At 41.6% G+C, this 21,809-nt stretch overlaps 1 protein-coding gene across 13 annotated transcripts in view; it reads left to right on the top strand.

The window, feature by feature from the left end:
- The first annotated feature begins 276 nt into the window (after nt 1-276).
- Nucleotides 277-21,809, top strand: part of LOC106572032 (plasma membrane calcium-transporting ATPase 3) — a 34,073-nt gene continuing 12,540 nt past the window's right edge. For 4 of the 13 annotated variants that reach the window (XM_014145745.2, XM_014145748.2, XM_014145752.2 and 1 more), the window contains exons 1-15: nt 278-760; nt 2,881-3,520; nt 5,683-5,880; nt 6,126-6,383; nt 6,633-6,758; nt 12,546-12,677; nt 13,858-13,896; nt 14,320-14,481; nt 14,629-14,843; nt 15,084-15,326; nt 17,342-17,583; nt 18,431-18,665; nt 20,965-21,144; nt 21,288-21,375; nt 21,478-21,584. In XM_014145745.2, coding sequence (XP_014001220.1) covers nt 3,304-3,520; nt 5,683-5,880; nt 6,126-6,383; nt 6,633-6,758; nt 12,546-12,677; nt 13,858-13,896; nt 14,320-14,481; nt 14,629-14,843; nt 15,084-15,326; nt 17,342-17,583; nt 18,431-18,665; nt 20,965-21,144; nt 21,288-21,375; nt 21,478-21,584 — 2,442 coding nt within the window. In that variant the 5' untranslated portion in view covers nt 278-760; nt 2,881-3,303. Of the gene's footprint in view, nt 761-2,615; nt 3,521-5,682; nt 5,881-6,125; nt 6,384-6,632; nt 6,759-12,545; nt 12,678-13,483; nt 13,535-13,857; nt 13,897-14,319; nt 14,482-14,628; nt 14,844-15,083; nt 15,327-17,341; nt 17,584-18,430; nt 18,666-20,964; nt 21,145-21,287; nt 21,376-21,477; nt 21,585-21,809 lie in introns of all 13 variants that reach the window. The other 9 variants (XM_014145747.2, XM_014145749.2, XM_014145753.2 and 6 more) reach the window with 5 other exon arrangements.

Here is a 21,809-nt window from a genome sequence, read left to right on the forward strand (position 1 = left end):
TCTGAATACTTTCCGAAAGCACTGTAGGCCTATCTACCTCCATGAATTGATGAAGTCATTCTGATTTGAATTTATTATAATGATGATTTGATGGTTATTTTATTTGTAAACATTTAGTTTTTCCAATGACTGTCTAAGGCTCAGACAGTCAATCTAGTACCAATATTCTGGTCTAACTACTGTCAGGGTGTGCAAACGGAGGGGTTGCAGGGAGGGATACGAGCGTCAAGCTCGGCAGTGGCAGCATCCATCCATCCATCCACCCCTCCCCCTCCCCCTTCCTACCCGTCGCATAGAACAGCCCATTTGAATGTTGCCATCACCTTAGGACGAGTGCGGTTAGCGAGGTATCTTTTCAGCATGTAGACCCAAATTCTTGCTTACCCATTGGAGCTTATGCTGTATTCTCAGACAAAAAATAACAACAACGAGAAACATTGGGAACAACGACAAGAACAGTAGGCCTAATAATATCAAATAGCTACCTGCAGTCCATAACCATTCATTTATGCAAACACGCTAATGTCTACTCTGTATCATTTCATTTTCTTCAGCATTAGAGGAATTCCACATAGGCCTAGACGTCTGCACAATTCTGTGCTCTACATTTTTATATGCTGAAACAACAGATGGGACATCACATCGGTATACATCCCTCAAACGTTTTTTTCTCTGTCGGATTTGAAGTGAATTTGAACGTCAAGAACATTGTATTTTCTGTTTTTCTAAACTCCCCGTTGACGTCTTTGGACATGGCCGGGTGAGTATTTTAACTCCGTTCAGTGGTGTTCTTCTGTTATTATGATAGGCTAAGGATAATATTGACTCAAAATGCCTCGTGATATTTGAATGACCTGTGAAAATGTCGATGATGTGCACCATTTATTTATTTATATTATTATTATACCTTTCTCGCTAGAAGGCTATTGATATATTATGGGACTGGTAGGCTAATACTGACTACTCCATGAGATAAAACGTAGCCTATTCATGCATCCAACACTGAACATACAGTGGCTACATTACCTTTATCAATATGAAATGCTATAAAACATTTATCAGTTATCTAGGTAGGCTACATTAATGTTGTGGGCAACAGGAATAGATTATGATTCATTAGTAGGGAAGCACTGGCATCTGGAATATCTGAAATCCCGATTTGGCGTATTCTGGGAATAGGGTATAGGCCTACCGGTCACTACTATGATTTATGTCCGAATCCACAGAGATGAGTTATTCTGCAAATAAACCAAAGCCGGTGTCTATCCGGTGTTAACCTTGCAGTAGCCTAGGCCAGCTCACGTATTAAATGTAGCACATTCACGCGGGCAGAATTTGATCGTTTTCCCACTATCAATATGTTCCAATCGTATTTTTCTATGTGCTGCAATTCCTCTGAAATCTGTTGCCTCGAAAATGTGTTCTTATTCATATTAGGCCCATCATACCCCATTCCACCTCTAGAAAATAAAAATGAAACCGAATTTAAGAGAAGGTGTATAATTCCATGCTTTGGTGTGCATTTCTATCGTAATGGAAGGATATCGTTGACAAAATAGATTTTTGTGCAGACCAAGGTTAACAACTGATATCTGAAGGTTACAAGTAAAGGGCACGGTGGATTTTGACAATGTACTACTACAATAATACATGCTCCGTGTTGCAAGGGAAAGGGATGCTTTTTAAAAGAATGATATATAAACAGCTATGCTTCCATTCGCTCTTTGATACTGTGGAAATATAAGAACATCTTAGTATAATGCTTCGTGCCACGATGGAGGTGCTTTTACCCTCCCATCACTCCGAGGAGAGTATCCTCTCTGTATCCTGAGCATCATGGCTGAGCATCATGGCTGTGCGCGTCGCCTTGGTAAAACCCATTCTAGACATGGATTGGCTATTTCCATAAGAGCGTGACGACGCTCATTCAGAAGGCGGTACTGTGAGAACAAATATATTCTGGAAATGTGTTTACTGTTTGTGTTTAACCTTAAAAATGTTCTTGGGATTTGGATGATTCCTGGGCGCATATAGTAGGCCTAATGTGTCATGTATGGATGGAATAGCATCGAGGGAATAACATTCTCTGTTTGAAGATGATTAAGATAGGAGGTTATTATGCAAACGTAAATAATTATACAAAGTTTAGAAAAGTGTAGCATTAGTAGGCTAAAAGCTTGTCAAATTCATTAGGGCCAAAATAATCAGCAAATCCCATACACACCATCGGATTATTTGCATAGGCCTTTAAACCATTGACTATGAAGTATAAAATCATAAGGAAATGTAAAGATTTCTCTGTAATGATGTACTGTACTATTTGAAGTCACAATTCAAAGATGTGACTTGGAGTCATAGATAAATAACAGTATCAGTCTTATAAAGATATTGTATATTTGCATGTGTTTTCATCCCAGTGCCTTTCTCCTTAATTTTTTTAGTATGAGCATTCAAGATGGTTACGTATGTCCCCATGATCAGAGAGCCAACCCACTGTTAAGTTGTTTCAAGCCAGAGAGGCCTTAACCCCCTAAATCAATAAACTCCAAATCAATAGTCCTCTTATAAATAAGTTATGGTGTCTGTTTTTTTGTTTTGTTTGTTTCTTCTCCCAGTGAAGGGGGTGTGGGATTCCAGCAACTCCTATTGGGTCATTAGGAATTCTCTTTGATGCAAATGATAGATCGTATTTTCATGACATGGTGACATCCTGCCAAGACCCTCAATTCCTTACAATCTGAGAGTTATTTTGAGACCTGACTATAAAGTCTTTTAAGGGGACTAATAGTTCTTTTTCTCTGTTGGCAAATGCTCACAATTTGATTTATAGATAGGTTTGAATGATAAAAGAATATTCTCTACAAAACCCCTTTTCTCCAGCCTCTAGGTGAATCCAACACTCCACCTTCTGAAGCATCTTACTCTTTACACTCAAACGTTTGAGCTCTTCTTTTTATTTCTCTCCTTACAAATATCTGTCTCTATGGATTGGTATCCTCCCTATCATTTAGTGTGATGCCCTTTTCTCTTCTGGGGTTGTGAAAAACACCAGATTAAGGTCTCTGGTGGAATAAACCACCGTCAAATCACACAACAAAAACATTTCCATATGTTCTTCCACACATGCCTTGATATGGAGAATCATAGAAGGGGAAAAGGAGGGAGTGGCATGGGGGAACATTAATCTAAAAATCACATAGTCAAGCATACCCCACTTCCTACCCTGGCCAAGGCACTAAAGGAGTCCATCAGAAAATCATTGTTTTTTGAAGAATCAACACATTTCTATAACCACACATTATCATGGGGGACTTAGCCAATAGCTCGGTGGAGTTCAAACCCAAGAAGCGAGGTAGTGGAGGGGGAATGGAGGTCAACCATGCAGGGGACTTTGGGGCTACCCTGGAGGACCTGCGGGACCTTATGGAGCTGAGGGGTGCAGAAGCCATTCAGAAGATCCAGGAGAACTACACGGACACAGAGGGCCTCTGTCAGAGACTGAAGACCTCCCCAGCCGATGGTGAGAGTCTCACTCAGACACACCACTCTCAGAGTGACATACTTCACTTGTAACACAAGATGCACATTATTAGTCCACCTTACTAATCAAATTCAAACCAATATGTTAAATCAACTGAATTTTTTATGAAGAACCAGTTGATGATATTGTATGTCATAGCGCCACTGCCATCGTGTTTGCATAGACGGTTTCTACTTTACTCAATGTCATCATTTGTACTGTCCTCATCCGTCTGGTTTTCTATCTGTATTTTTGTATTCCCAACCCAGTCTGCCCGAACATGCTTTCATGTCGTTGCTAAGCTACAAAAGCATCAGCAATCTGGTGGGTGTGAGGCAGAGACAGACACCTCCTCTCATTCATCCTCCAGCAAACATCAAATCAGCCCGAGGAGAGATGCTCAAACCTATAAGAGCATTTCATGTTTTCAGCATAATTACTTTATTTTCACTACTATAGTTTCAAATGATGTAATTGAAAAAAAAATCAGATGACCTTAAATGATACAAGTGCCTTACTGTTTTTCACCATATCATCTTAAACAGGGATTTTTGCTTATGCTGTTGAGTTGAATGGGAACTTTCCAATTAATGTCGGTTTCAGTTTCAATTTACTTCAGTGGAAATTACTAAGTAAAGAGCAAAGGAGTCTCATTTGGATTTGCATTTTTTAAGAACAATTTTAAATATTCCTGTTTTTACAATTCAACACACCTCTAATATCTGCAAACTTTTATAATGATTACAAAACAATGTTTTATAATTCAATAGAAATACATGTTTCAATAATCAAATCAAATGTTATTGGTCACGTGCACAGATTTGCTGATGTAATCGCAGGTGCAGTGAAATGCTTTCTAGCTCCCAACAGTACTGCAATACCTTGCAATAATAAAACAGAACAATACACACATAATCCAGAAAAATAAAGAAATCAAGAAACATCTAAATGTCAGAGACCGGACTATAAATATATATACATCGAATATCCAAAAGTTTTTTCCAGGAGTAGGTAATAATAAAATAAACGTTCCGAGGAAATAATATAAGAAATTACCCCCCCAAAAATTATAGTCAATACTGCAAAGTTGGCTAGGAGGTAGAAACAGAGTGATCATGTCTTCGGAACCATCTTGTTAGAGAGATCAAGAGGAATTTGTCATGAACCTTTCATTACCATAGAAACTGCAAGAATATTGTCTGAATTAGTAAAAGGGGAATTTTCACAGAGTTTCCATTCAGATAAATGATTCATTTGCATATCTCCTCAACCTGAGATGTCGCTACTCACGTGTGATTTTATCATCCGACTGTTTCACACAATTTCTGAACTTGGTCAAGGTCAAATGGAGTTCTGTGTGCGGTGCAGGCCTAGCTCTGGTTATGGTGCGACTACATTTTGACTACCCGACGAAATGGGATTGTGTGAAAAAGAAACCGATAAAGAGAGAGGGAGAGAAAGAGACACAGAGAGAGTGATGACTGGGTTGCCAGTAGCAGCAGGTGACGTTTGGCAGGGAAGGACATGAGGAGTGTGTGACAGTCTGCCTAAGTGTGCTTGCCAGAGCACACACCCCACAGAGAAGCAGACACACTGACTTAGCCATCTGTGCTGTTCACACCCCATCTATCTCACTTCACCAAGAGAGCACCCAGCACTCAAACATGTATATTTCTGTCATATGATGCATGTGAGTGAGTCTATTGACATGTACATTTACAGAAGTAATTGAATGATGCCGTATACTGTGTTCTGTCTGCTCTATTGTAGACATTTTGATAGCGCTGTCATAATGCCTACACAAGGCTATAAGAAACATTACCTGTCATTTTCTCAAGTTTTATGACCATGTCCAATATAATGTAATGACTGTTTATGACAACAGTATTTCACAAGGCCAGTTTCTAATATGAACCTATCATGAAGTGTTTCACACTGACTTTGTGAATCATGATGCACTGAAACTCAACAGATTCATGTCAGAGACCTGCGATTTGACAAATGTTTAGTCTTATGTAGGCATCCTGACAGAACTACCCCCTATACCTACTGAATTCACGCCAGACTCTAATGCCCTCTAGCAGCGTTTTACATTAAATCCAGTGAGGTGAATGATGGGATGCCGTACACCATTGTCAGTAGCAGTATTCCCTCTCCTCTAGGCCTGTCAGACAACCCGTCAGACCTGGAGAAGCGTGGCCAGGTGTTTGGCCAGAACTTTATCCCTCCTAAGAAAGCCAAATCGTTCCTGGAGCTGGTCTGGGAGGCCCTACAGGATGTCACTCTCATCATCCTGGAGATAGCTGCCATCATCTCCCTCGCACTGTCCTTCTACCAACCACCCGGAGAGGAGAGCGAAGGTAGGTTTGACTGACTATCCAGGTATTGAACTTGGGCTTTCCGCATGCCTTAAGAAAGCATTAGCCCTCTGAGCTAATGCCTAGATATTACCTCTGGGGGCTAACCCAAGTTTTCAGTTCTATCAGTTAAGGTAACTCATCAGGTGAGTGGAGTTCTGTCTTCCCTAATTTCTCTGCCCCCTCTCTTTCTCTGTCTCTCTCTGTCATCTTTCTTTCCGTTTCTCTCTCTCCCTCTCTCTCTGCAGCGTGTGGGAACGTGGCGTCCGGTGCAGAGGATGAGGGCGAAGCGGAGGCTGGCTGGATCGAGGGCGCAGCCATCTTGTTGTCCGTAGTCTGTGTGGTGCTGGTGACGGCCTTCAATGACTGGAGCAAGGAGAAACAGTTCCGGGGACTGCAGAGCCGCATCGAGCAGGAACAGCGATTCGCCGTGGTGCGGAACGGCACCGTCATCCAGATCCCCGTGGCCGAAATGGTGGTCGGGGATGTGGCCCAAATCAAATACGGTCAGTCCAGGATCAGGAGAGGTCACCTGTGTAGTAAACCTGGTTAGACTATCTACATAGCTACCTGTGTAAAACACATTTGTGGCATTTGTGGTCCTTATAACAGCAACCATATAATTAATTAAACATATCTGGTATTGTGTATACTTTTATTAAGCAGTTATAACGATGTTTGGATCTTTATAATTCCTTATAGATCCTTATAAGTCTCTGGTCCCATGTCTCCTCCTGCATCCCGCTCCCACACAGGCGATCTCCTTCCTGCTGATGGGATACTGATACAGGGAAATGACCTGAAGATCGATGAGAGCTCGCTGACAGGAGAGTCTGACCATGTAAAAAAGTCTGTTGACAAGGACCCTATGTTGCTGTCTGGTGAGTTGTTTGCATATAATACAGTAGTCATGTTACAGTTGGGCGACAGAGGCCATACTAGGGGTGTTTGCCTCTGTGCTGTGTGTGTGTGTGTGTGTGTTCTAGGTGCTTCCTTAAGCGTGTTCTTTTGTTTCTTGTACGTGCCTACGTCTGACTGATGAGCTGCCTGAGTGAATGGCCTGTCTAATGTGTCAGTATGCTGGCTGTAATGCAGAGAGGGGAAATCTCATTGCCTCTCCCAGTAAGAGAGTGACTCCTCCCTGTTCCCTGGAGCCTGACAGGGCTAATCGGATTGTAGCCCCTGGTCAGCTTCCTGAGCACCGGGTCATAGATCCATTAGACCCACAGGACACCCTCTCTCATCCTTTTCCCAATAATGATACTCGGAACTGGACTTTGCTACTCACTCCATAGGTCCATTGCCCGGCCAGGCCTATGCAGAGATCTAAAAGAGGAGTGTGATATTGTGATCATGGTGTAGCAGCCTCATCCACATTGCTGTAATGGAGCAGAAGAACAAATATTGAACGTTTTCAGATGCAGGTTAAGAAATATGTATGATACGATTGGTCAGTCATTTCATCAAGCAATATAGACAATTCCATTTTCTTAGCATTGATGTTTTTTTTCCCGGTATGTACCTGTCACGCTTACATACATCACTTGATGTTTGGGCCACAGCATACTGGATGATTGCAAACTCTGTAAATGCAGGAGAATGTATCAGTTCCAGTTGAAATACATTAGCTTTACCTGCTCTGACCATCTACATGCTGTGATTTAGTGCACATATTCATAACAGTCTCAAGCCATTGCATATTTAAACATTCACAAACATCAAACATATTTAGCAGTATTCTGCACTATTACTGATTGTTCTTTCTCACAGAGGGCTATTCCTCTCCCTGGTATTAGGGTATGTGAACAGTGTTATTAAACAACTCCTGGTCTCTTGTGGTCGAGTAGTTTAATTAATGGGAACATAATGAAGCTCTGCTGTACAAAAGTAATTAGATCACCGGTCAGTAGGAAAAACAGAGGAACGTGACCTTACACAGTGATTAAAAAAGACAAACTACAGTAGCCACAGATTGTTGAGTGTAATTCTGCATTGACCCTGGATTCGAACCTGCGTTCCCAACAGCACACCTCACTCAAGCCAACCATGCAAAACTCTAGTGCAAGAAGCTAGTTTGTCACTCCAGGAATGAGAGTTGGCTTTTAGGTCTTAGGGAAGATGACATCACTGTGTAATGTTAACTTAGTCGTCCACTATATCTACACTAAACAAAAATATAAACGCAACATGTAAAGTGTTGGTCCCATGTTTCATGAGCTGAAATAAAAGATCCCCTGAATTTTCCATACGCACAAAAAGTTTATTTCTCTCAAATGCTGTGCACAAATTTGTTTACATCCCTGTTAGTGAGCATTTCTCATTTGTCAAGATAATCCATCCACCTGACAGGTGTGGCATATCAAGAAGCTGATTAAACAGCATAATCATTACACAGGTGCCCCTTGTGCTAGGGACAATAAAAGGCCACTCTAAAATGTGTCACACAACACAATGCCACATATGTCTCAAGTTTTAAGGGAGCGTGCAATTGGCATGCTGACTGCAGGAATGTCCACCAGAGCTGTTGCCATATCATTTAATGTTAATTTCTCTACCATAAGCCGCATCCAACGTTGTTTTTGAGAATTTGGCAGTACAGGGCCTTCAGAAAGTATTCATACCCCTTGACTTATTCCACATTTTGTTCTGTTACAGCTTGAATTCAAAATTGATTAAATAGATTGGTTTTCTCCACCATCTACACACAATACCCCATAATGACAAATTCAAAACATGTTTTTTGAAATGTTTGCAAATGTATTGAAAATGAAATACAGAGACATCAATTTACATAAGTATTTACACCCCTGAGTAGATACATGTTAGATTCACCTTTGGCATTGATTACAGATGTGAGTCTTTGTGGGTAAGTCTCTAAGAGCTTTGACACCCGGATTGTACAATATTTGCACATTATAATTTGTCAAGTTGGTTGTTGACCATTGCTAGACAGACATTTTTAAGTCTTGACATAGATTTTCACGCCGACGTAAGTCTACACTGTAACTAGGCCACTCAGAAACATTCAATGTCGTCTTGGTAAGCAACTCCAGTGTATATTTGGTTTTGTGTTTTAGGTTATTGTCCTGCTGAAAGGTGAATTCATATCCCAGTGTCTGGTGGAAAGCAGACTGAACTAGATTTTCCTCTAGGATTTTGCTGTTGCAAACAGGATGCATATTTTGGAATATTTTTATTCTGTACAGGCTTCTTTCCTTTCACTCTGTCAATTAGGTTAGTATTGTGGAGTAACTACAATGTTGTTGATCCATGCACAGTTTTCTCCTATCGCAGCCATTAAACACTAACTGTTTTAAAGTCACCATTGGCCTCATAGTAAAATCACTGAGCGGTTTCCGTCCTCTCCGGAAACTGAGTTCAGAAGGACTCCTGTATGTTTGTAGTGACTCTATGTATTGATACACCATCTAAAGTGTAATTAATAACTTTACCATGCTCAAAGGGATATTCAATGTCAGCTTTTTTTATTTTTACCCATCCATCAATTTGGTGCCCTTCTTCGCGAGGCATTGGAAAACCTCCCTTGTCTTTGTGGTTTAATCTGTGTTTGAAATCCAGATAATTGTATGTGTGGGGTACAGAGATGAGGTAGTCATTAAAAAATCTTGATAAACACTACTATTGCACACAGAGTGAGTCCATGCAACTTATTATGTGACTTGTTAAGCAAATTTTTACTCCTGAACTTATTTTGTCTTGACATAACAAAGGGGATGAATACTTATTGACTCAATACATTTCAGTTTTTAATTTTTAATTCATAAAAACATTTCAAAAACATAATTACACTTTGACATTATGGGGTATTGTGTGTAGGCCAGTGACACAAAATCTCAATTTAATCCATTTTAAATTCAGGCTGTAAGACAACAAAATGTGGAAAAAGTCCAGGAGTGTGAATACTTTCTGAAGGCACTGTACGTCTAACCGGTCTCACAACTGCAGACCATGGCGTCGTGTGGGTAAGTGGTTTGCTGATGTCAACGTTGTGAACGAAGTGCCCCATGGTGGCTGTGGTCTTATGGTATGCACAGACATACCGTGATGCGATCCTGAGGTCCATTCTGAGGCCCATTTTTTTTAAAGGTATCTGTGAGGTATCTGGAAATACATATCTGTATTCCCAGTCATGTGAAATCCATAGATTAGGGCCTAATTAATTTATTTTTCAATTGACTGATTTCCTCATATGTCACGTCCTGACCAGTGAAACGGGTAATTTGCCATAGTAGAATGGTCAGGGCGTGGCAGGGGGGTTGTTTTGTGTGTTTTGGGATTTTTTGGTTCTAGGGGAATTTGTTCTAGTTTTCCATTTCTATGTTTCGTTTTCAATGTTTGGCCGAGTATGGTTTCCAATCAGAGGCAGGTGTCTTTCGTTGTCTCTGATTGGAAGCCATACTTAGGCAGCCTGTTTTCCTTTGGGTTTTGTGGGTGGTTGTTTTCCGTTTAGTTATTGTACCTGATGGAACTGTTGGTCGTTTTTTGTTATTTTGTAAGTGTTACTCATTAAAGCATTTGGAATGAGCACTAAACACGCTGCACCTTGGTCTGCTCACTACAACGCCTTGTGACAGGACCACCCACCATAAGAAGACCAAGCAACGTGGGAGGAGGTACGTCGAGTCATGGACCTGGGAGGAAATCATGGATTGGGCAGGACCGTGGACAAGGCCGGGAGAGTATCGCCGCCCGCTGGAGGAGATAGAGGCAGCGAAGGCGGAACGGCGTTACTGGGAGGAACGGCTGGGACGGCAAGAGGAGGCTGAGAGGCAGCCCCAAAAAATGTTGGGGGGGGGGGCATACGGGTAGTTTGGCTAGGTCAGGGGGAGCCCTGACCTAACTTCCCGGGCGTATAGGAGAGAGCCGTGGAGCAAGCCGGAGCCAGTTAAGGAGTCAAGCGCTGAGTTCGATGCGAGATTCCGGGAAATGGTACTGGCGGAAAGGGCACTGCGGAGCGGGCGTGCAGAGGGGCGAGAAATGCATTACGGTGTGATGCGCACTATCTCGCCCATCCGCACGCACAGTCCGGTGTGGTCGGTACGGGCCCCGCAGCGTTGCCAGGCGAGAGTTGGCCGGCAGCCAGGAAGAAGTGCGCCGGCTCAACGCATCTGGGCTCCAGTGCGTTTCCTCGGCCCAGTTTATCCTGCGCCTGCTCTACGCATGGCAGCCCTCATTCCCCAGCATAGCCCAGTTCGCCCTGTGCCAGTTATCAACACTATATTAAACAGAGTACCTTTATATATATGGCACCTAAAACAGAAGAGAAAATGTCCATAAATATTGTTTGTATGCTATTCAAAGATTGTTATTGTAGAAAAATCATGTTTATTTCTAGGATGTAAAAAAATCACTGTAGCCGTGCCGGGCTACAGTGACCATCCAGCCAGGACGGGTGTGCCAGCCCTGAGCTCCAGACCTCCGGTGCGCCTCCACGGCCCAGTGTGCCCTGTGCCTGTTCTGCGTACCCAGTCTCCTGTGCGTCTCCCCAGTCTGGTGAGACCGGTTCCAGCTCCCGTAGGAAGCCTCCAGTAATGATCAACAGTCCGAAGCCTCCAGCGATAATCCATGGCATGAAGACTCCAGTGATGATCCATGGCCCGGAGCCTGTAGGGTTAATCCATGGCACGAAGCCTCCAGTGATAATGCATGGCCCAGAGCCTCCAGTGATGATCCATGGCACAGAGCCTCCAGTGATGATCCATGGCACGAAGCCTCCAGTGATGATCCATGGCCCAGAGCCTCCAGTGATGATCCATGGCACAAAGCCTCCAGTGATGATCCATGGCGCGGAACCAGTAGTGATGATCCATGGCACGGAGCCTGCAGCAAACGTCCTCAGTCCAGAGCCTCCGGCGACACTCCTCAGTCCGGAGCCTCCGGCGACGCTCCTCAGCCCGGGGCCTCCGGCGACGCTCCTCAGCCCGGGGCCTCCGGCGACGCTCCTCAGCCCGGGGCCTCCGGCGACGCCCCTCAGCCCGGGGCCTCCGGCGACGCCCCTCAGCCCGGGGTCTCTGGCGACGTCCTGACCAGTGAAAAGGGTCATTTGCCATAGTAGAATGGTCAGGGCGTGGCAGGGGGGTTGTTTTGTGTGTTTTGGGGTTTTTTGGTTCTAGGGGAATTTGTTCTAGTTTTCCATTTCTATGTTTCGTTTTCCATGTTTGGCGGAGTATGGTTTCCAATCAGCGGCAGGTGTCTTTTGTTGTCTCTGATTGGAAGCCATACTTAGGCAGCCTGTTTTCCTTTGGGTTTTGTGGGTGGTTTTTCCCGTTTAGTTATTGTACCTGACGGAACTATTGGTTGTTTTTTGTTATTTTGTAAGTGTTACTCATTAAAGCATTTGGAATGAGCACTAAACACGCTGCACCTTGGTCTGCTCACTACGATGCCTGTGACATCATATGAACTGTAACTCAGTAAAATCTTTGAACTTGTTGCATGTTACATTTATATTTTTGTTCAGTACATCCTAGAAATAAACATGATTTTTCTGCAATAACAATCTTTGAATAGCATACAAACAATATTTATGGACATTTTCTCTTCTGTTTTAGGTGCCATATATATAAAGGTACTCTGTTTAATATAGTGTTGATAACTGTGAGTTATTTCCATGCCTATTTATGAATTATATCTTTGTGTCCCCTTAGGAACTCATGTGATGGAAGGCTCTGGAAAGATGCTGGTTACTGCTGTGGGGATCAACTCTCAAACTGGAATCATCTTCACTCTACTGGGGGCTGGAGAGGGTGATCAAGAGGAGGAGAAGAAAGACAAGAAAGGTAAGATAATAAGACATGCTGAAGGTGTAATGTCCTTAAGATGTTGTTATCATTGGTATAAAAGCAAATATAGTAGCCTACATTTGAATCTCAACACATATAGCAGGGATGCTTAATATGGATATATACTGTACACGGATGTATTTACATATGATAGACTTGCAATGTCTGTTTCTTATACTGTATATACACAGAGACATGTATGTATCAAATAAATAAATAAAAATGAAAATAAATCATGCATTGGCAGTTTCAATAGGTGTGTTGAAATGATGCTCCATTTAGCTGAGTCATTTAAGACCGGATGTTACTTCTGCTGAGAAAGAGAGAGCAGAGAGAGCATCACTGAGCTGTACAGTGTATATTTACAGTACATGGGCAGAGACTTTCCTCTCTGTCTCCCTCTCCTTGATATGAAGAGAGTGGTAGCTAGCTAGCTGTTTAATAATTATATCCAGTAAAAGCATAGCAGTCTGCAGAGCGATCAATAATTGAATGGAAAGAGGGAGAGCAAGATGGAGATGGGGTTACACAGACGTGGAAGCCTCTGGTTAGGACCAAACTTCACAATGTAGACCACAGAAAGATATGATGCAATGGTTTACTTATTTACTGCTCCTGAGGTCTCATTCACTCATTTTTATCCATTCCCTGTTTGTGTTGTTTCTGTTGCTCATTCTTTTTAGTGATTTGATTGTTTTTGTCTCTTAATTTGATAAAATCTCTTATTGTCCCTGTCCCTTAATTTGATAAAATCTCTTATTGTCCCTGTCCCTATCTCAAATCCCAAACCACTATCCCGTCAGAGGGCAATAATACCCCTGCAGTCGAAGCAAAACAGATCAGCATCACGAATGGTAGGTGTTTCCCCTACTAGACTGGTTAGATTGGTGAAGGGATTTGCTAGAGATATTCCATGGGACTTCCATGGGAAATTGTGGGCCCCTAATGTAATTTGGGGAAAAAATACAAACTGTAAACATATTTATAAAATTATGTTTAACATGCAATTTCTTCACATGTTTCTGTCACTTTCATTTTGTCTATTCATTTTCCCATTCAATTTTTACTCCTTTAGGGGGGTTAAAATGGGAGCCATGTTTGCCTCCCATGCAGCATTATGTCTGTCACGTTCAGCTGTATCAGTCTAGATATTTATCTCTCTCTCACTCAATCACAGGTAAGCAAGATGGGACATTGGAAAACAATCAGAACAAAGGTAAGAAACAGTGGGATTTCAAGGCAGATGAATCATCCCTCATTTCAAATAGGCTGCCATATATAAAGCGTTTGGAGAACTATACAAACAACAGATGGTATGAGGTAATAATTTATACCAAATATTTATATAGAACATTTTTACTTCTCGAATAAGATGGAAGCAATCTCTTGATATATGTTGAAAACATCTTACCTGCACCTGTAAATGTGATAATAATGGATTGTATGTATACAGCGCATTTTATTAGGTCTCAAAGTGCTTAAAATCCTATAGGAGGCACTCCATGTTACAGTTGCATACTGTAGCACCAACCTGAGCGAAGCACGGCAGCCATTTTGTGCCGCAACGCTCACCACACCTTTTGACATTCATCTAACCATCCTAACCACTCCCTAACTTTGTGACAACCCCCAACCTTAGCCAAGAAACAGGATGAGGCCGTTGCCATGGAGATGCAGCCCCTGAAGAGCGCTGAAGGAGGGGAGGTGGAAGCAGAGAAGAAAAAGGGCAACGTGCCTAAAAAAGAGAAGTCTGTGCTCCAGGGCAAACTCACTAAACTGGCCGTGCAGATCGGGAAGGCAGGTGAGGGCTGACTCTAAGCATTCAGCATTCATAATCTCTTTTCTGCTGGCCTGCTTGTTCACTTTGACTTGACCTGTGAATACACAAGGTGGCTAGTAGTGCATACACTGCTGACAAACTCTTCACATTTTCTGTCCTCTTTCTCAGGTCTGGTCATGTCAGCCATCACAGTGATCATCCTGGTGATGTACTTTGTGATCGAGACCTTTGTGGTTCAGGGCCGGGAGTGGCTCACTGAGTGTACACCCGTCTATGTGCAGTACTTTGTCAAGTTCTTCATCATCGGCGTCACAGTGCTGGTGGTGGCTGTGCCTGAAGGGCTGCCACTGGCTGTCACTATATCACTTGCCTACTCTGTCAAGGTGAGGGGAATAAGGTGTGTGTGTGTGTGTGTGTGTGTGTGTGTGTGTGTGTGTGTGTGTGTGTTGCTGCAGACATTATGTGACAATCATGTTAAATGGCATTTTTGCTCAAATATCCCCCATGTGACAAAACAAGGCGCGATTACACTATATATTGTGCATGCAGCTGAAATTGTATTGTAGTTTCTCAGGCCTAACAGTAAGATTCCTCTCCATCTGTTTCCTCCTGTTTCCCTATAGAAAATGATGAAGGACAATAACTTGGTGCGCCACCTAGATGCCTGTGAGACCATGGGCAATGCCACGGCCATTTGCTCTGACAAGACGGGCACCCTCACTACCAACCGCATGACCGTGGTGCAGGCCTACGCGGGCGACCAGCACTTCCACAGGGTCCCGCACCCTGACCAGATGAATCCTATGGTGCTGGACACACTCGTAAATGCCATAGCTGTCAACAGCGCCTACACCTCCAAGATTATGGTGAGAGGGTGGATTTTGAAAGACAGATACTGTAGATACCTGCACACTGTTGAATGCTCCTACAGTTTTATTGTGGCATATGTCTGCAGCGTGGAATGATAACGGGACACAGATTTATTTTTTCTGTTTATTCAGTGTAGTTTAGTTGGACATTTACATCTTTATTGGCCATTTACAGTGCCTTGCGAAAGTATTCGGCCCCCTTGAACTTTTCGACCTTTTGCCACATTTCAGGCTTCAAACATAAAGATATAAAACTGTAATTTTTTGTGAAGAATCAAAAACAAGTGGGACACAATTATGAAGTGTAACGAAATTTATTGGATATTTCAAACTTTTTTAACAAATAAAAAACTGAAAAATTGTCCGTGCAAAATTATTCAGCACCCTTAAGTTAATACTTTGTAGCGCCACCTTTTGCTGCGATTACAGCTGTAAGTCGCTTGGGGTATGTCTCTACCAGTTTTGCACACCGAGAGACTGACATTTTTGCCCATTCCTCCTTGCAAAACAGCTCGAGCTCAGTGAGGTTGGATGGAGAGCGTTTGTGAACAGCAGTTTTCAGTTCTTTCCACAGATTCTCGATTGGATTCAGGTCTGGACTTTGACTTGGCCATTCTAACACCTGGATATGTTTATTTGTGAACCATTCCATTGTAGATTTTGCTTTATGTTTTGGATCATTGTCTTGTTGGAAGACAAATCTCCGTCCCAGTCTCAGGTCTTTTGCAGACTCCATCAGGTTTTCTTCCAGAATGGTCCTGTATTTGGCTCCATCCATCTTCCCATCAATTTTAACCATCTTTACTGCCCCTGCTGAAGAAAAGCAGGCCCAAACCATGATGCTGCCACCACCATGTTTGACAGTGGGGATGGTATGTTCAGGGTGATGAGCTGTGTTGCTTTTACGCCAAACATAACGTTTTGCATTGTTGCCAAAAAGTTCGATTTTGGTTTCATCTGACCAGAGCACCTTCTTCCACATGTTTGGTGTGTCTCCCAGGTGGCTAGTGGCAAACTTTAAACGACACTTTTTATGGATATCTTTAAGAAATGGCTTTCTTCTTGCCACTCTTCCATAAAGGCCAGATTTGTGCAGTATACGACTGATTGTTGTCCTATGGACAGAGTCTCCCACCTCAGCTGTAGATCTCTGCAGTTCATCCAGAGTCATCATGGGCCTCTTGGCTGCATCTCTGATCAGTCTTCTCCTTGTATGAGCTGAAAGTTTAGAGGGACGGCCGGGTCTTCGTAGATTTGCAGTGGTCTGATACTCCTTCCATTTCAATATTATCACTTGCACAGTGCTCCTTGGGATGTTTAAAGGTTGGGAAATCTTTTTGTATCCAAATCCGGCTTTAAACTTCTCCACAACAGTATCTCGGACCTGCCTGGTGTATTCCTTGTTCTTCATGATGCTCTCTGCACTTTAAACGGACCTTTGAGACTATCACAGAGCAGGTGCATTTATACGGAGACTTGATTACACACAGGTGGATTCTATTTATCATCATTAGTCATTTAGGTCAACATTGGATCATTCAGAGATCCTCACTGAACTTCTGGAGAGAGTTTGCTGCACTGAAAGTAAAGGGGCTGAATAATTTTGCACGGGCCAATTTTTCAGTTTTTTATTTGTTAAAAAAGTTTGAAATATCCAATAAATTTTGTTCCACTTCATGATTGTGTCCCACTTGTTGTTGATTCTTCACAAAAAATTACAGTTTTATATCTTTATGTTTGAAGTCTGAAATGTGGCAAAAGGTCGAAAAGTTCAAGGGGGCCGAATACTTTCGCAAGGCACTGTAGATGGAAACTCATTTTATTCATGTCAGCACAACATACAGTAGCTAAAACAATTCATAGAATTCAGAATGTACATAGAAATTTACATACACATTTACATACAAATGTTATCGTCTTACCTTTTCTTTTCTTTTCCTTCTTTTCTTAGACTCATTTTGCCCAGTCTGTTGAGCGGGGGGGAAATAGTAACTTAATATTTTATCCATTAGCCCCCAGATAAGGAGGGAGGCCTACCCAAGCAAGTGGGCAACAAGACGGAGTGTGCCCTACTGGGCTTCGTCCTGGACCTGAAGAGGGACTATGCCCCCGTGAGGGAACAGATCCCTGAGGAGAAGCTCTACAAGGTCTACACCTTCAACTCGGTGCGCAAGTCCATGAGCACAGTGGTGCAGTTGCCCGATGGATCCTTCCGCCTCTACAGCAAGGGGGCCTCTGAGATCCTGCTCAAGAAGTAAGTCTGACTCCGAGGCTTTACAAATAAAGTTGGATTTGATTTGAGGTTACAGCTTTGATAGAGAATGTGGTGGTGGTGGCCTCGAGATAAAGTTAGCCTTGAATGAGGTTTGATGAACAAAACAAAACGACTAACATTAATATTGTGCCCTAACATACAGAGCATCTGACTTGTGTCCTGACTAGGGTATCAAAGGAAGGGTATATTACTGGAAAGTAGCAGTATCTAACACAATTTTGGTAACTTTCAAGGATTTTAAGGAATTTATCACTGGACATCTCGTGGCCTTTTTAGGTCCTTCAGATGGTCACTGGTGTCTGTAATTATCTCTGGCCTTCTGTGTGGCCTTATCATATGTACAATATATAACAGAATCTAATAAGATGATTTTTAAATAACATTTAAAATAGAATGACAAAGGTGTAAAACATCCTAAGTATAAACCATGAATTTAGTGAATACCATTGGTGTTTAATCCTGGGCCATGCCACCAGAAAATATCCTTTATATATGTTTTTACAGACTTTTATTTATTTTACTGTGTCAATATGTCTTTGTTGTAAATGTTGTGTTGCCAAACTGGTGGTAGTTGTGAAAAAATAAATAGTTGGAAAAGTTGCATACTTAATAATGCCATTGTTGATTAGATGGTTTAAAAAAAAAATGTAATCGGCTATTTCTCTTGAACCATATGGTCTATTTACTAGTAGCTCATGGAAAATATGGACACAGATATAAAAAATGAATACTATATACTGTATGAATACTTAAAAGTTATTCAAGTATACATTTTCTGTAATTACCGGTAGCTTTGCAACCATAGTTCTGACTCTCTGTCTGTCAGGTGCTCCTCTATCATGGCTGGCGGTGGAGATCCGCGGGGTTTCCGCCCACGGGACAGGGACGAGATGGTGAAGAAGGTGATCGAGCCCATGGCCTGCGACGGCCTGCGCACCATCTGCGTGGCCTACAAGGACCTGCCAGCCAGCCCTGAGCCCGACTGGGAGGACGAGGCGGGCATCGTCAGCGACCTCATCTGTATCACTGTGGTGGGCATCGAGGACCCTGTCCGCCCAGAGGTAACCAAGACCTTACGCAGAGGGACTCTCTATTGCGGTGCAGTTGTTTACAAATGTAGGTAGAGATTTGGAGTGGAGTTTTTCCACAGGTATGACAATTGACTGTTTCTTGCTCTTCATTTCAAGTGAGTTATTCTGCAGATAAATGTCTAAATAAGTTAAATAGTTATGAATTTAGGAATAAAAAAGTTTAGAGTGGGAAGACCCATGCCATTATGGAAGGACTGGAACAGCAGGGTGACACAACAGGTATTGTATACAACAGGTGTTGTTAAACAGCAGGTATAGGTATAGTTAGGTATAGGTATAGTTAGGTATAGGTATAGTTAGGTATTAGGTATAGTTAGGTATAGGTATAGATAGGTATAGGTATAGTTAGGTATAGGTGTAGATAGGTATAGGTATAGATAGGTATAGGTATAGTTAGGTATAGTTAGGTATAGGTATAGTTAGGTATAGGTGTAGTTAGGTATAGGTATAGTCAGGTATAGGTATAGTTAGGTATAGGTATAGTTAGGTATAGGTGTAGTTAGGTATAGATAGGTATAGGTATAGTTAGGTATAGATAGGTATAGTTAGGTATAGGTATAGTTAGGTATAGATAGGTATAGATAGGTATAGTTAGGTATAGGTGTAGTTAGGTATGGGTGTAATTAGGTATAGGTATAGTTAGGTATAGGTATAGATAGGTGTAGTTAGGTATTGGTTTAGTTAGGTATAGGTATATATAGGTATAGATAGGTATAGTTAGGTATAGGTATAGTTAGGTATAGGTATAGATAGGTATAGGTATAGTTAGGTATAGGTATAGATAGGTATAGGTATAGTTAGGTATAGTTAGGTATAGGTATAGTTAGGTATAGGTATAGTTAGGTATAGGTATAGTTAGGTATAGATAGGTATAGGTATAGTTAGGTATAGGTATAGTTAGGTATAGGTATAGTTAGGTATAGGTATAGATAGGTATAGGTATAGATAGGTATAGTTAGGTATAGGTATAGTTAGGTATAGGTATAGTTAGGTATAGATAGGTATAGGTATAGTTAGGGATAGGTATAGTTAGGTATAGGTATAGTTAGGTATAGTTAGGTAAAGGTATAGTTAGGTTTAGTTAGGTATAGGTATAGTTAGGTATAGGTATAGTTAGGTATAGGTATAGTTAGGTATAGTTAGGTATAGGTATAGTCAGGTATAGGTATAGGTATAGTTAAGTATAGTTAGGTATAGGTATAGTTAGGTATAGGTATAGTTAGGTATAGATAGGTATAGGTATAGTTAGGGATAGGTATAGTTAGGTATAGGTATAGTTAGGTATAGGTATAGTTAGGTATAGGTATAGTCAGGTATAGGTATAGTTAGGTATAGGTATAGTCAGGTATAGGTATAGTTAGGTATAGTTAGGTATAGATAGGTATAGGTATAGATAGGTATAGGTATAGATAGGTATAGGTATAGTTAGGTATAGGTATGGATAGGTATAGGTATAGTTAGGTATAGGTATAGTCAGGTATAGGTATAGATAGGCATAGTTAGGTATAGATTGGTATAGGTATAGATAGGTATAGTTAGGTATAGGTATAGTTAGGTATAGGTATAGATAGGTATAGGTATAGTTAGGTATAGGTATAGTTAGGTATAGGTATAGTTAGGTATAGATAGGTATAGGTATAGTTAGGTATAGGTATAGTTAGGTATAGGTATAGATAGGTATAGGTATAGTTAGGTATAGGTATAGTTAGGTATAGGTATAGTTAGGTATAGATAGGTATAGGTATAGTTAGGTATAGGTATAGTTAGGTATAGGTATAGTTAGGTATAGATAGGTATAGGTATAGTTAGGTATAGGTATAGTTAGGTATAGGTATAGTCAGGTATAGGTATAGATAGGCATAGTTAGGTATAGGTATTGTAATCTCACACGTAACATACATAATAAATAGTATCGTAGCGTCTGTCAACAGACTGGGATGCGATGACTAACAAGGAACTTTGTCACAGCTGTTCGCATTTTTTGAGTTTCGGAAGGGGAGTGGACATTTGGACCATAGACTTGCCATAAGTATACAGAGAGGGGGGGCTATTTCACTCCTTGTTGTAGTATATTTTCTAACACATCTGCCCCCAGAACATAATCAAGTGTCCGATGCAATTAAAAATGTTTCAGTTCTGCGTTTCTGAGATTATAGGTATTGTTATAATTGTAGTAAATATTCAGTGATTAAGCTGTAGTTTCATGCACATTAGCTAGTAAGAGGGTGTGCCAAGGCTTTATCAAAACCCAGCTGTGTTTTCTAACCAGGTCCCAGATGCTATCAAGAAATGCCAGCGAGCAGGTATCACGGTGCGCATGGTGACAGGTGACAACATCAACACAGCACGAGCCATTGCTGCCAAGTGTGGCATCATCCAGCCAGGGGATGACTTCCTGTGTATAGACGGGAAGGAATTCAACCGACGAATCAGAAATGAGAAAGGAGAGGTAGAATTCATCATTCATGAATTGTTTGACACTTTTTAACTGACTAAAAAATATAAGTGCCCTGATTCAGTTCCTTAGCTTGTTTTACATAGTGTTACATGACTCAACATTTTCTGTGGATACCTAATCTTTCTTTCTTACAGGTTGAGCAGGAGCGCATGGATAAGGTTTGGCCCAAACTGAGAGTTCTGGCTAGGTCCTCACCTACAGACAAACATACACTGGTCAAAGGTGGGTCAGAGATTCAACACTCAAAGCTACAGTATTCTTTTGTAAACAGTTTGTAAACCATGCAGCTGCAGGATTTCCAATGAGACCTTAATCTCCCTGCAGGCATCATAGACAGCACTGTACTGGAACAGCGGCAGGTAGTGGCAGTGACAGGGGACGGGACAAACGACGGACCCGCCCTGAAGAAGGCCGATGTTGGCTTTGCCATGGTGAGACATCATGATGATGATGATAATGATGATGACAAATCTTTTGTCATTTTAGTAACTTTGGGAAAATATTAAGTCCCACACTTAAAGTTGCAGTCCAGGATCATAAGCACTTACAAATTTGTAACGTATCATACAAAATGGTTGATGTAGTACACAATTGTGCACAATTTTCAGGGACCAGTTTTGGCTCGTGAGCACTGCTTTCAAAACTACTGTGTGATA

This window comes from Salmo salar, chromosome ssa15, assembly GCF_905237065.1.
Source record: "Salmo salar chromosome ssa15, Ssal_v3.1, whole genome shotgun sequence".
Taxonomy (NCBI): Eukaryota; Metazoa; Chordata; class Actinopteri; order Salmoniformes; family Salmonidae; genus Salmo; species Salmo salar.